Source organism: Bufo gargarizans, chromosome 5 (assembly GCF_014858855.1).
Source record: "Bufo gargarizans isolate SCDJY-AF-19 chromosome 5, ASM1485885v1, whole genome shotgun sequence".
Classification (NCBI taxonomy): Eukaryota; Metazoa; Chordata; class Amphibia; order Anura; family Bufonidae; genus Bufo; species Bufo gargarizans.
In genome coordinates, this window is record NC_058084.1 from 273,102,521 (window position 1) to 273,115,088 (window position 12,568).

Consider the following 12,568-nt stretch of genomic DNA (forward strand, 5'->3'; position numbering starts at 1 on the left):
TGGGAAACCTTGTCAATATAAACCTTCAATACTTGAATGTAATGTGAACAGAGCCTAGGAAACTTTTAAATTTTAAACTTGGCTCATTCAGAAGTACGTGCTTCAACAAGCTCTCGCCTCTCAATGTAACCATCTTATTATACAAGTTTCCCTACTTGTAACCTTTTTTTTTTTTTTTTTTGTTAGATTCTAGTGACCAAAGGGAAGATGACTACATGGGGAATTATATGCCATGTTCAGAGAACTATAATGGATATTGTGTGCATGGAACATGTGAATTAAGTTATCCTACACAGAAAGCATCATGCCGGTAAGTTACAGCAAAAATACTTATATATATAGAATTTTAAAGATTTGTGCAATTTATTGGATATTTCCTCTGTTGTGATAAAGATCAAACTGTATTTGACTCTGTTAGGTACAGGGTTTTTTGCACACCTTTTAGCTGCGCCACAATATGTGGATGTATTTACGTAGCTCAATAAATTTTAAGTATAAAATAATAATACAGTTTCCTTTTTTGCTATTTTTGTCCTGATCTCCGATCTTCTGTAGATGTATGTAAACAATGGGTGAGATTTACTAAGCTATTAATACTGGCTCAGTAAACTTACATATACGCCTTACACCACATGATGTGTTTTAGACACGTTTTGCACCTCACTAGAGGCTTGACTAACAGGGAAAAGTGGCGTGGTTTCGCTGACAGAGGTGTGGTTTAAACTACAACAATCTGGACCAAAATTTTGGTGCAAAGTAAGTCAACCAATGGGTGGTGTAAGATTAAACAAAAGTGTCTAGTATGAGCCCATGTGATGAACTTTGGGACGAACTCCTGCCTGGTCCACAGTAAGTTCTGGTCCGCACTTCTCCCTGCAAACACGTAGCCACTTGTAAAAATTAGTTTATCACAGGCAGACGCCCTGTTCCTTTTCCTGTGTGCACAAGTGGCTACGTGTTTGCAGGGAGAAGCGCGGACCAGAACCTATTTTCTTCTACTATTACATACAGGAGAGAGGACCGGCTCCTGTCATCTGGACTGCTGCTATTATTAACAAACTTTTGGGGTATACACGGACTACAGTGTCTACTGTTGCTTTGTTTTTATATTTACTTTAAACAGAGGATTAATAACCCTGCCCTGCAGTTCACTGCCAGTCATCTGACCACCCCTCGTAACGCTCATAAGAAAATCTAACAAGGGTGTCAATATATAAAAGTGATTTAAAGCGGTGTAATTCTGGCCTATAGCCAATACAAAATCAGATTTCAGTGTAACAGTAATCAAAGGACTGGGATTGATCACTATGAACACCAGTGATACCTTATATGCTGAAGACCAATTTGTGGAGAAGCCCGTGCAAGGATTTGTTCAGTGCTATCAATGAGTAAAAACTATAGAAGCCCTTTAAATATATTTAGTCTACTAATATATCATATATCTAAAAGTACATTGAGACAGTTCTTTCTCTTTGTCGAGTAAGCTTCATACCTGGAAGAGCCAATTTCTTTTTTCTGTTTTCTATTTTGACATAAATGTTTTTAAGGGAAGAAGACGGCGTCCATTGTTTCTCTTGAACAATCATGTCTATACTGAAGTCCTTCATTTGCACATAGCACTGGCGTGATCTGGGCACTCTGAGCACAGCCATCTTCATGCACCAGTGCTTCCTCCTCCACGCTCCTTGCTTGAATGTCTAGTTCAGGTTTCATGGTTGTCAGGTTTTGATGTCTGTACCTGCAACTATGGATTTTAAAGGGAATAATGTGCATTGGCAGCTTCTTTTGAAGTAAATGCTGCTCACATCTAACTCGCTCAGAATAGTCCATCATTGTAAGGAAAAGCTGCATCAGATGTGGAGGTTGGATTTATAAAGCAAAGAAGTGCATTCAAATTTACTGTAGTGAGGGATGATTAAGGAACATGAGAGAGAGACATGTCATTCTTGAAGTCAGGCAATAGAGATATTCAACAAGGTGCACTAGTAAAATAATAATAGTTTTAGTGAGTGGTGTGCCTAAGGTATTTGACACCTGGGCTGGAATATTCTCTGGCACCCCCACCCCCACAATGAAGGGAATGGGGCTCCGCTGCAATACCAAGTACAGCCAGTACGCTGTGTTTGGTGAGCAGAGAGAAGGCAAGAAAATTAAAATCCTTCCCCTGGCTGTTAAAGAGATATTTGGGTGGATGTTACATACATCGCTATGAAACATACAGAATACAGTACCCCATACCTCTTACATCCAATGACATCTCGTCGGAGGTAGACATTCTCTTACCTCATCTTCACCATTTGGAGATCAGACCGCCTTGATAACTTCTCTCACTTGTGTCATGTCTCTGCAGAGTTTACTACACAGACATCTTAGATTCCTAATTTTTCTATCATCTTTCCCCTCCTGATGTCCCAACATTGTCATCCTGCTGCTTCTTTCAATACTGTGCCCGCTGTGCTCCCCAAAGCCCCAAATACTATACTGCAGAAACAGTGTCATACAGATAGTATAGTATTAATAATGCTCCCTTTTTGAAATAAGGCCACCTATAGTTCCCCAGCAGTAATAAGTCCACCGTATAGAGCCCCCAGTAGTAATAAGGCCCCTGTGTAGGCATCCCTATAGAGCCCACAGTAGTAATAGAGATCCCACTTATACTGTCTCCAGTTATAGTTCCCCCTGTAGTAGTCCCGGTATTGATAAAGCACCGCTGTAGTGCCCCCTGTAGTTATAAGGATCCCCTGTAGTCCCTATGTATTATAATGCTTCCTGTAGTCAGGGCCGGTGCAAGGATTTTTGTCAACACAAGCGAATCTACATTTCTGCCCCTCATGATTCATGTCCATTTCTTCCCCCCCCCCCCCCATCATTTCACATTTCTACCCCTCATGATTCATGTCCTATGTGCTAATATCATAGTGCCATCCTCTCCCCCTGCCCCCTAATGTGCCAGTATCAAGTGCCTCTCTCCTCGCCCCTCCATGTGCCAGTATTATGGCACCAATAGCCCCTCCCCTGTGGCAGTAAAGTAACAGTCCGGTATTAAAAAAACAACTTTTATACTTACCTCCATGTCAGCGATGTGATGCAGGCCTCTTCCGGCCTGTGCTCCCACCAGCCTCTTGTGTTGTAGATTTGGTGCTCGTGTTCCTATTTAGCCTGTCTTTCAGAAAAGTTTCTCCTGGGAATCTCATTTATGACCTTTCACATCAGAGGCAAAGCATTTACCCACACAGCTATGAGAGCTGTATAGCCAGTTATGAGAAGTAGTTCACAGTGTGTGTGTTTTGTGTTGCTGCGGCTGCTGCCTCAGCCTGTCAGCTGCGTGCCGCTCACTCTGTGACTGAGACAGTGAGGGACGGGGGGCGGCGGCCGGGCTGCGGGGCAAGTGTTAGGCTACTTTCACACTAGCGTTCGAACGGATCCGTTCTGAACGGATCCGCTCATATTAATGCAGACGGTGGCTCCGTTCAGAACGGATCCGTCTGCATTATAAATTAGAAAAATTTTCTAAGTGTGAAAGTAGCCTGAGCGGATCCGTTCAGACTTTACATTGAAAGTCAATGGGGGATGGATCTGCTTGAAGATTGAGCCATATGGTGTCATCTTCAAGCGGATCCGTCCCCATTGACTTCCATTATAAGTCGGAACGGATCCGCTCGCCTCCGCACGGCCAGGTGGACACCCGAACGCTGCTTGCAGCGTTCAGGTGTCCGCTCCCTGAGCGGAGCGGAGGCTGAGCGCTGGCAGGCGGATGCATTCTCAGTGGATCCGCCTCCACTGAGAATGCATTAGGGCCAGACGGCTGCGTTCAGGGCCGCTTGTGAGCCCCTTCAAACGGAGCTCACGAGTGGACACCTGAACGCAGGTGTGAAAGTAGCCTTAGTTAGCAAGTTAATTGTTTGCCGCCCCCCCTTCTCTGTGCCCTCAAGCAGCCGCTTGGGCTGCCTTATGATAGAGCCGGCCCTGCCTGTAGTGCCTATATGTATAATGCCCCTTCTGTATTGAAAACATATACTGTATAACACCCCCCTCTATATTGGTAGTATATATATAATGTCTCCCTCTGTATTATTAGAGTATATAAAATGGCCACCCCTGTATTATTAGTATATATAATGCCTACCTCTGTATTATTAATACATATGGTGGCTTCCTCTGTATTATTAGAATATATAATGACCCTCTCTGTATTACTAGTATATATTATTCCTCCTTTGTTGTACAAACTGGATTCCAAAAAAGTTGGGACACTAAACAAATTGTGAATAAAAACTGAATGCAATGATGTGGAGATGGCAAATGTCAATATTTTATTTGTAATAGAACGTAGATGACAGATCAAATGTTTAATCCGAGTAAATGCATCATTTTAAAGGAAAAATACGTTGATTCAAATTTTCATTGTGTCAACAAATCCCAAAAAGTTGGGACAAGTAGCAATAAGAGGCTGGAAAAAGTAAATTTGAGCATAACGAAGAGCTGGAAGACCAATTAACACTAATTAGGTCAATTGGCAACATGATTGGGTATAAAAAGAGCTTCTCAGAGTGGCTGTGTCTCTCAGAAGCCAAGATGGGTAGAGGATCACCAATTCCCACAATGTTGTGCAGAAAGATAGTGGAGCAATATCAGAAAGGTGTTACCCAGCGAAAAATTGCAAAGACTTTGCATCTATCATCATCAACTGTGCATAACATCATCCGAAGATTCAGAGAATCTGGAACAATCTCTGTGCGTAAGGGTCAAGGCCGTAAAACCATACTGGATGCCCGTGATCTTCGGGCCCTTAAACGACACTGCACCACAAACAGGAATGCTACTGTAAAGGAAATCACAGAATGGGCTCAGGAATACTTCCAGAAACCATTGTCAGTGAACATAATCCACCGTGCCATCCGCCGTTGCCAGCTGAAACTCTACAGTGCAAAGAAGAAGCCATTTCTAAGCAAGATCCACAAGCTCAGGCATTTTCACTGGGCCAGGGATCATTTAAAATGGAGTGTGGCAAAATGGAAGACTGTTCTGTGGTCAGACGAGTCACGATTCAAAGTTCTTTTTGGAAATCTGGGACGCAATGTCATCCGGACCAAAGAGGAAAAGGACAACCCAAGTTGTTATCAACGCTCAGTTCAGAAGCCTGCATCTCTGATGGTATGGGGTTGCATGAGTGCGTGTGGCATGGGCAGCTTGCATGTCTGGAAAGGCACCATCAATGCAAAGAAATATATTCAGGTTCTAGAACAACATCTGCTCCCATCCAGACGTCATCTCCTTCAGGGAAGACCCTGCATTTTTCAACAAGATAATGCCAGACCACATTCTGCATCAATCACAACATCATGGCTGCGTAGGAGAAGGATCCGGGTACTGAAATGGCCAGTCTGCAGTCCAGATCTTTCACCTATAGAGAACATTTGGCGCATCATAAAGAGGAAGGTGCAACAAAGAAGGCACAAGACGATTGAACAGTTAGAGGCCTGTATTAGACAAGAATGGGAGAGCATTCCTATTTCTAAACTCGAGAAACTGGTCTCCTCGGTCCCCAGACATCTGTTGAGTGTTGTAAGAAGAAGGGGAGATGCCACACAGTGGTGAAAATGGGCTTGTCCCAACTTTTTGGGGATTTGTTGACACCATAAAATTCTGATTCAACATATTTTTCCCTTAAAATGGTACATTTTCTCAGTTTAAACTTTTGTTCCGTGATTTATGTTCTATTCTGAATAAAATATTAGAAGTTGGAACCTCCACATCATTGCATTCAGTTTTTATTCACGATTTGTATAGTGTCCCAACTTTTTTGGAATCCGGTTTGTATTTATAATGTTCTCCCACACCCATTACGTACAGCATTAGTATGCATAAATAAATAAAAAATACTAACCTGCGTTCCGCTCTCGATTGCTGTCTCTGTCCTGAGTTCTGCAGTCTTGGGGAATGTGATAGGGAACACATCACTGTGCCCTCCTGCGCTATGTCATCACGTCTTTTAAGACACAGTGCAGGAGGTCACGGTGATGTTATCACGATCTCCTGCCTCATAGGATTCAGGCCTACTGCCTTGAGGCCTACGAGTCTGAATGTCAGGGATTGGAGCCACAGCCTCCCCTCCCATGCTGTGAACTGTCACCTCCCCTTCACAAACACACACACAGTCTGGTGGCCAGCCCTGCACCCCTTGTTATAGTTGGCACCTAGGGTAGAACGTGCCCCCTTCCTTGGTATGCCACTGTTTTTTTGTTTAACAATTGAATGTTGTACCCTAATATATTAGAAGGTTAAGTATTAGATAATGTCTAGGGCAGTGATGGCTAACCTTGGCACTCCAGCTGTGGTAAAACTACAACTCCCAAGATGCCCCCCTTGCTTGGCTGCTCTCAGATCTCTGTAGAAATAAATGGAGCATGCTGGGAGTCGTAGTTTCACCACAGCTGGAGTGCCAAGGTTAGCCATCACTGGTCTAAGGCTTAGTTATTTAAGAGCTCTTTAAAAATTCCATGAGAACCCCTTTAAGGTGGAAATTGAAAAATGTTTTCTAGCAATAAAGCTGCTGACACATTTCCATTTCGCATCTTGTTTAATCTCTTAATCTTATCTTGGAAAACTAGCTCTGTATGATATTGTCATTTTAATATAAGTCTCTAAAATAGATGTAGTTGAATGCCGTTAGCAAAAGAGATGCCTGCCGGGCAAAATATCTCAGACCTGCTAAGCCTTAAATTTTATTTCTACTGGGGCTTTAATGATTAAGATGTAGAAAAAATACATTTAATACACAGATGAAATATCCATATAAATATACGGTAATAACACTGGCAGTGGGCATCAATAATTTAGCGTATACTGTTTCCAATAAACATACACTTGAAATAAACATGAGCTTGGTTCAATTACAGTTTTTGTCTTCCACTTCGTGTTATTGGTTTACCAAAATCATTCCATCTTTAAATGAAGTAATCATTTATAGAAAATGATAAAATAAATATGCTCATAGATAGATAGATAGATTAGATGATAGCTTTATTTAAATAGATAAGGATTCTCTAAAGACCTCATTTAGTATACTTGAGAAAATGTGTACTTGACAAACAATGGGCCTTTATTATCATGAGACCTTGGGACACATACAGTACTTCTATAGATAGTACAGTATGTGCTATACTATACATAACTCATGTAAGGCTTGTTATCGTTCTGGCTTATACTAGATTTTGTACCCTTTGCTTTACACAACATCCCTACCACAATAGGTGTAAAGTAATTTTTACTGTGACACTAACAATAATGATGACAAAAAAACGAGAACTCAATGTGCCTAGATATTTAGCTCCTGAAGGTCAATGCTTTGTGGAGCCATATTTTGCTGCAATTACAGATGCAAGTCTCTTGGGGTATGTCTATCTTGGCACATCTAGACACTGGGATTTTTGCCCAATCTTCCAGGCAAAATTGCTCCAGCTCATTTAATTAACATGGGTTTCATTGGTGTACAGTATATTCAAGTCATGCCACAGATTTTCTGTTGGATTGAGGTCTGGATTTTGACTAGGCCATTTTAGCACATTTAAATGTGAGAGAAAATGTACTTTTAATCCATATGAAAATGAGCAGTTAAGTACACCATGGCCTGACTGCCAAACCACTCCAATGTAGCTTTAGCAGTATATTTAGGCCCATTGTCCTGCTAGAAGGTGAACCTATATCCTAGACTCAAATCTTTGGCTGACTAATCAGACTTTCCTCAAGAATAGCCCTGTATTTATTGCCATCCATCTTTTCTTTCATCCTGACCAGTTTTCCAGTCCTGTACTGATGAAAAACATCCCACAGCCTGAAGCTGCCACCACCATGATTCACTGTGGGAATGGTATTTTGGGATGAAGGGAAATTTGAGCCATACATAGCATTTCCCATGATCGCTATAAAGTACAATTTTACACTGATCTGGTCAAAGAGTCTTCTTCCATGTATTTGGGAAGTCTGCTACCTGCTGTTTAGAAAACTCCCCAAAAAGTACTACCGTACTTTTTTGTGGCCACTCTTCTACTCTGTGAAGTGGATGGCTTAGAGTGGTCCTTTGAATGAATACTGTGGATACTTCCACCCCCGCTGTGGATCTTTGGAACTCTTACAGTGTTATTGTGGTGTTGAATCTATGATTAATGCCATTGTTGTCCTGTCTGGAGTTTTGGTGGACATCCTTCTCTTGTCAGGCTTGTAGTTGTGCCCTGTTCTTTTCATTTTGTTATAATGCATTTAATCGTGCTCTGTGGGATGTTCAAAGTTTGGGATTTTTGTTTGTAACCCAGTCCTGGTCCATACTACTACACAGTTTTGCCTTTAACCTGTTTGGAGAGCTCTTTGGTATGCTGCTTGATTAGTAATTTTGTAGACTCAGGGGCCTTTTAGAGTATTTATACTCACATCACATGACACTTATTGCACACAAGAGGACATTACTCAGCTAATTATGTGATTTCTGAAGTTATTTGGCTGGAGTAGGCTTTATTTCAGAGTTTCATATCAAAGGGGATGAATTCATATGCACTCACCACTCTTTAAGTTTGTATTTACATTTTAGACTAGGTATTTTTCATTCCATATAGACTAAAATATAAATTAAAACTTTATTAAATCTACAGATTATAATGAAACAAAACAGGTAAAACACCAAGTGAGTGAACAACTTTACAGGGCACTGTAGATATTAGATAGATCTAAGGTAAAAAAAAAAGTACCATTATGGCCATCATTTTACAATGGAAGCAATTGTCATGTATGCATAACCATTCCATAGACCATTTTCTGACAGTGTTAGATGGAGTCCCACAGTAGGAATGTGAAAGTGAACATAAGCATGTATTGAAACTAAAGAAACAGAGGTAACTAGTTTGACTATAATTTACTATGCTTCTTTTCTCCCCAGGTGTGAATCAGGATACACAGGCCAATACTGTGACAAGACAGATTTCAACATTCTATATGTGGTGCCAAGCAGACAAAAGCTTACTCATGTCCTCATTGCAGCCATTATTGGAGCTGTACAGATCGCCATTATAGTTGCCATTGTTATGTGCATAACAAGGTATATAATATTTGTACTTTTGTTTACTAATTTTAATGCATAAGCCTGGGTTTTCACGTTAAGGTTTTTTATGCCCAAACCACTTGTGGCTCATAAAGGGGGAGGAAGTGTAAAGGAAAAGAAACTCAGCCTTACCATTCATGTTTAGTCTAAATAATGAACTCTCATCCCTTAATTTAGATTGTTTTCTTAAAACTGCTGGACTTTACATACAATACAGCGAGGCATAGAATTAAATGGTTTTGACACTGAATATATATATATATATATATATATATATATGATTGTAGTTACCTTGAGTTAAAAGTTTCAGTCTGCTATCTTTAATCCTTTATTAATTTTCAGACCGTTAATATTCAGTTTGTAACCCAATGCTCGTTTCAAGATTTTCCGATGTGAACATTTCCCCCTCAGTAAAACACACTGTGTGTTAATAATAGACTCTTTAAGGGTCATTTATTATCCTGAAATCCGCTTATATTATCATCAGTTATCTGCAACTTTTACCTGATCACGCTAGATCTAAAAAAGTGGGAGCAGTATGGGCAGGTCCGTCTCATTCATCATTTTCTATACCTGCTCAGAAGCTGTCTTACATTTAGAACTGGCGCTGGATGCCCCAAAGTTATGGAGAGGCCTGCGCCTCTTCATAGCTACGGCAAATCCACCGCCAGATATGGGGTTATTAATAAATGACCCCCTTTGTGCTTTGCAGATCCAAAAGAACAATTAATTTGTCAGTTCAAAGGTGTCCATATTCTTTAATATGGGAATGTCACACATTTTAATGCTGTATTTACACAGCCCAATTCTCAGGCTGATCATTGGTTACAAAAATTACCGCGAATGCTAGTTCCCAATAATAGGCCTGTGTAAATGTGCTACTGATTATCCAATGAATGAGCAAAATGCTTGTTGATCGGGTGAAATGATCTTTCATGAAGCACATTAAATCATCATTGTTGGGCTGTGTGAACAGCGTCCTGCTGACGAGAGACAATAATTCTGTATCTACAGTAGCCATCGCTCATCCCCATTCAGTGGAGGTTATTGCTGCATGTAAATGCAGCTTTTTACCTCCAATGACGAGCAGTCAGTTATCAGCAAGGACTGATCCCTTCCCGATAATTGCCTGCCAGGTCAGGCAGTCTAAATCCAGCATTAGAGTTGTACCTGACAAATAGAAACAGCAGAGTATTTTTTTTACTTAAACAAGTTATGGCATGTCATGAAGTCTTATTAATGAGGGTTAGACTGCTGGGACTTCCATTGATCATAAGAACGGAAAAGTCCCAATTCTCAAGGAAGAGGTGGCTATTTTCCATTGAAATGGATGAGCTACAGGATCCAGACTGACAGAAGCATACATTATTCTCAGCCTTTATTATTTTGTATTAACATACAATTGATAGTCTTAAAGAAAATACTAAGTATCATTGAGATCATGCACAATGAGGACCCAGATACAATATCAACATTGAAGTATTGTACAGTCTAGTACATATAGTTTGTAATACATCAAAAGAACAACCCACCAGCCCACACTGCCACAAACTCACAAGTGCACAACCTGACACATTGTAGCAGCACCTCAGTCTTAATAGATACATATGCTTGGATGATACAGCATCCCTCCAGTAAACCCTTTACCCTCATTTCTGCTATTTGTTCCCCCTAAGATGCTATTATAGTTGGTTTAGAAACACCTTCTGATAACAAAGTAAAGACACTCAGTTGTTTATTTCATATTGCCAGTTTCCCTTTGCGCCATTGATTTTAAGCACAGTTGCAGGGACTGCTTTCATCATGTGGTTGCTAGCTGCTAATGGTCCCTTTACATGTGACGACGATATACTGAGCATTAGCGGAGGAGACCGGTGCATTTACATGCACAATCTCCTCCAGCTTCTCTAGAGTACGGGGAGGAGTGATCGCCAATGCCATCGCTCTTCCCCATACTGTCTGGTTGTTTCCCGGCAGCAGATTGTGTTTACACAGCAGTCTGATACTGGGAAACCATGATCTTTTGTACTGCACAAAAGATACAATTACCGGATGAACCGCAAGATCATCGCTAACTAGCATTACTAGTAACACTGGTTAGTGATGATCATTTCAATTGTCTGCCAGTGTAAAGGGCCCATAACTCTGAATGTAGTTTTGCATAGAATAAAGTTAGTTAAAGGACTTGTCTGGTTTTGTTTGCAGGAAATGTCCGAAGAACAACAGAGGACGTCGACAGAAGCAAAATCTTGGTCACTTCACTTCAGATGCTTCATCCCGGATGGTGTAGCCCCAGTGTTTTCTTTTACTTTATTTTTCTGGTTTATTTTTTATACTTGCATTGACCATGTGCTGTACATTTTTATTATATCTTTTTTTAAAGAATGGAAATATTTATTTCAGAGGCCTTATTTTTGGACATATTATGGTTTAGCTTTGATGGTTGTCTGTTGTACTTGCAAAATATCAGCTCTGGCAGCAATGGACTGATACAGCGTTCATATTTTTTTTTTATTTCTTTTATATTCCTTTTCTGGAAACACAGTTCAGTATTTTTCTGTGTGTGCTTTCGCATGGTTGTTTGTTACCCATATTTTGTTATTAAAACATCTCAATTTTGGCAGCATTGGGGTCCAGACACAAACTGACAAAAGATTTGTTAACTTAGGGCAGGTGAAAGATTGATAAAATATATTGCTATATAGAAAGCAACAACAGTTTTTGATGCAGTTTTTTAGCAATAATCCAAAAGTGCATCCAGCAGGAATAATAAATCTAAGTCCCTACTTTAAATTTCCCATTTCTTTTTAATCCATTTGTGGTTTCAGCTAAAAACTGCAATCAAAAACATTACTGTGTAAAAACACCATCAAAATCAAGCTACACTTTCTAAACTGATATGGGATGCTTTAGCATGGAAGAGACTGGAACTCGATCTGAAACTCCAATGTATAACTCAAAATGGTGGATGAAACGTTCACTACATCCCCATAATTGGTTGCTCCTATGGAACACAGGCTCAGGCCTCCTGTGGTTGTAGATAATGAACAAACATAAAAAATTTAAGAAATACCCTACAAACCAGGCATGAGCTAAAGGTAATGTTTACAATTTTTTTTTCTTACCAAGCTTCATAGAGGATACTGTGTTTAATAGATATTTCAATGTTTTATAGAATTAGTTATGAACTTTTTTTTAAACACTGGCTATCGCATGATATGTGACTTGTATTCTGTGAGTAGTGGTAACACGTTAAATATGTTCAATGGTTTCTAATCCTGACATTATTTACCCATTGGGGTCTTTCTTCAGGGGCTAGGGAATGCAGTAGGTGCATTGTTCTGTGGTGTCATTATCTGTAAGTGTTTTGTATTATCTTTTATTTATTTTTTAGTTGATTGTGTCTGTGACTATCCGTATTTTCTACACCACAAATAAAACATGTAATTGGGCACCAAAAAATAGGCACCACACAAA

The 12,568-nt window shown here is 40.1% G+C and overlaps 1 protein-coding gene across 1 annotated transcript in view; it reads left to right on the forward strand.

The window, feature by feature from the left end:
* Positions 1-12,539, forward strand: part of TMEFF1 (transmembrane protein with EGF like and two follistatin like domains 1) — a 266,724-nt gene extending 254,185 nt beyond the window's left edge. The window contains exons 8-10 of the mRNA XM_044293330.1: positions 187-310; positions 8,930-9,088; positions 11,297-12,539. Coding sequence (XP_044149265.1) covers positions 187-310; positions 8,930-9,088; positions 11,297-11,381 — 368 coding nt within the window. The 3' untranslated portion in view covers positions 11,382-12,539. The remainder of the gene's footprint in view (positions 1-186; positions 311-8,929; positions 9,089-11,296) is intronic.
* The last annotated feature ends 29 nt before the right edge of the window (positions 12,540-12,568 follow it).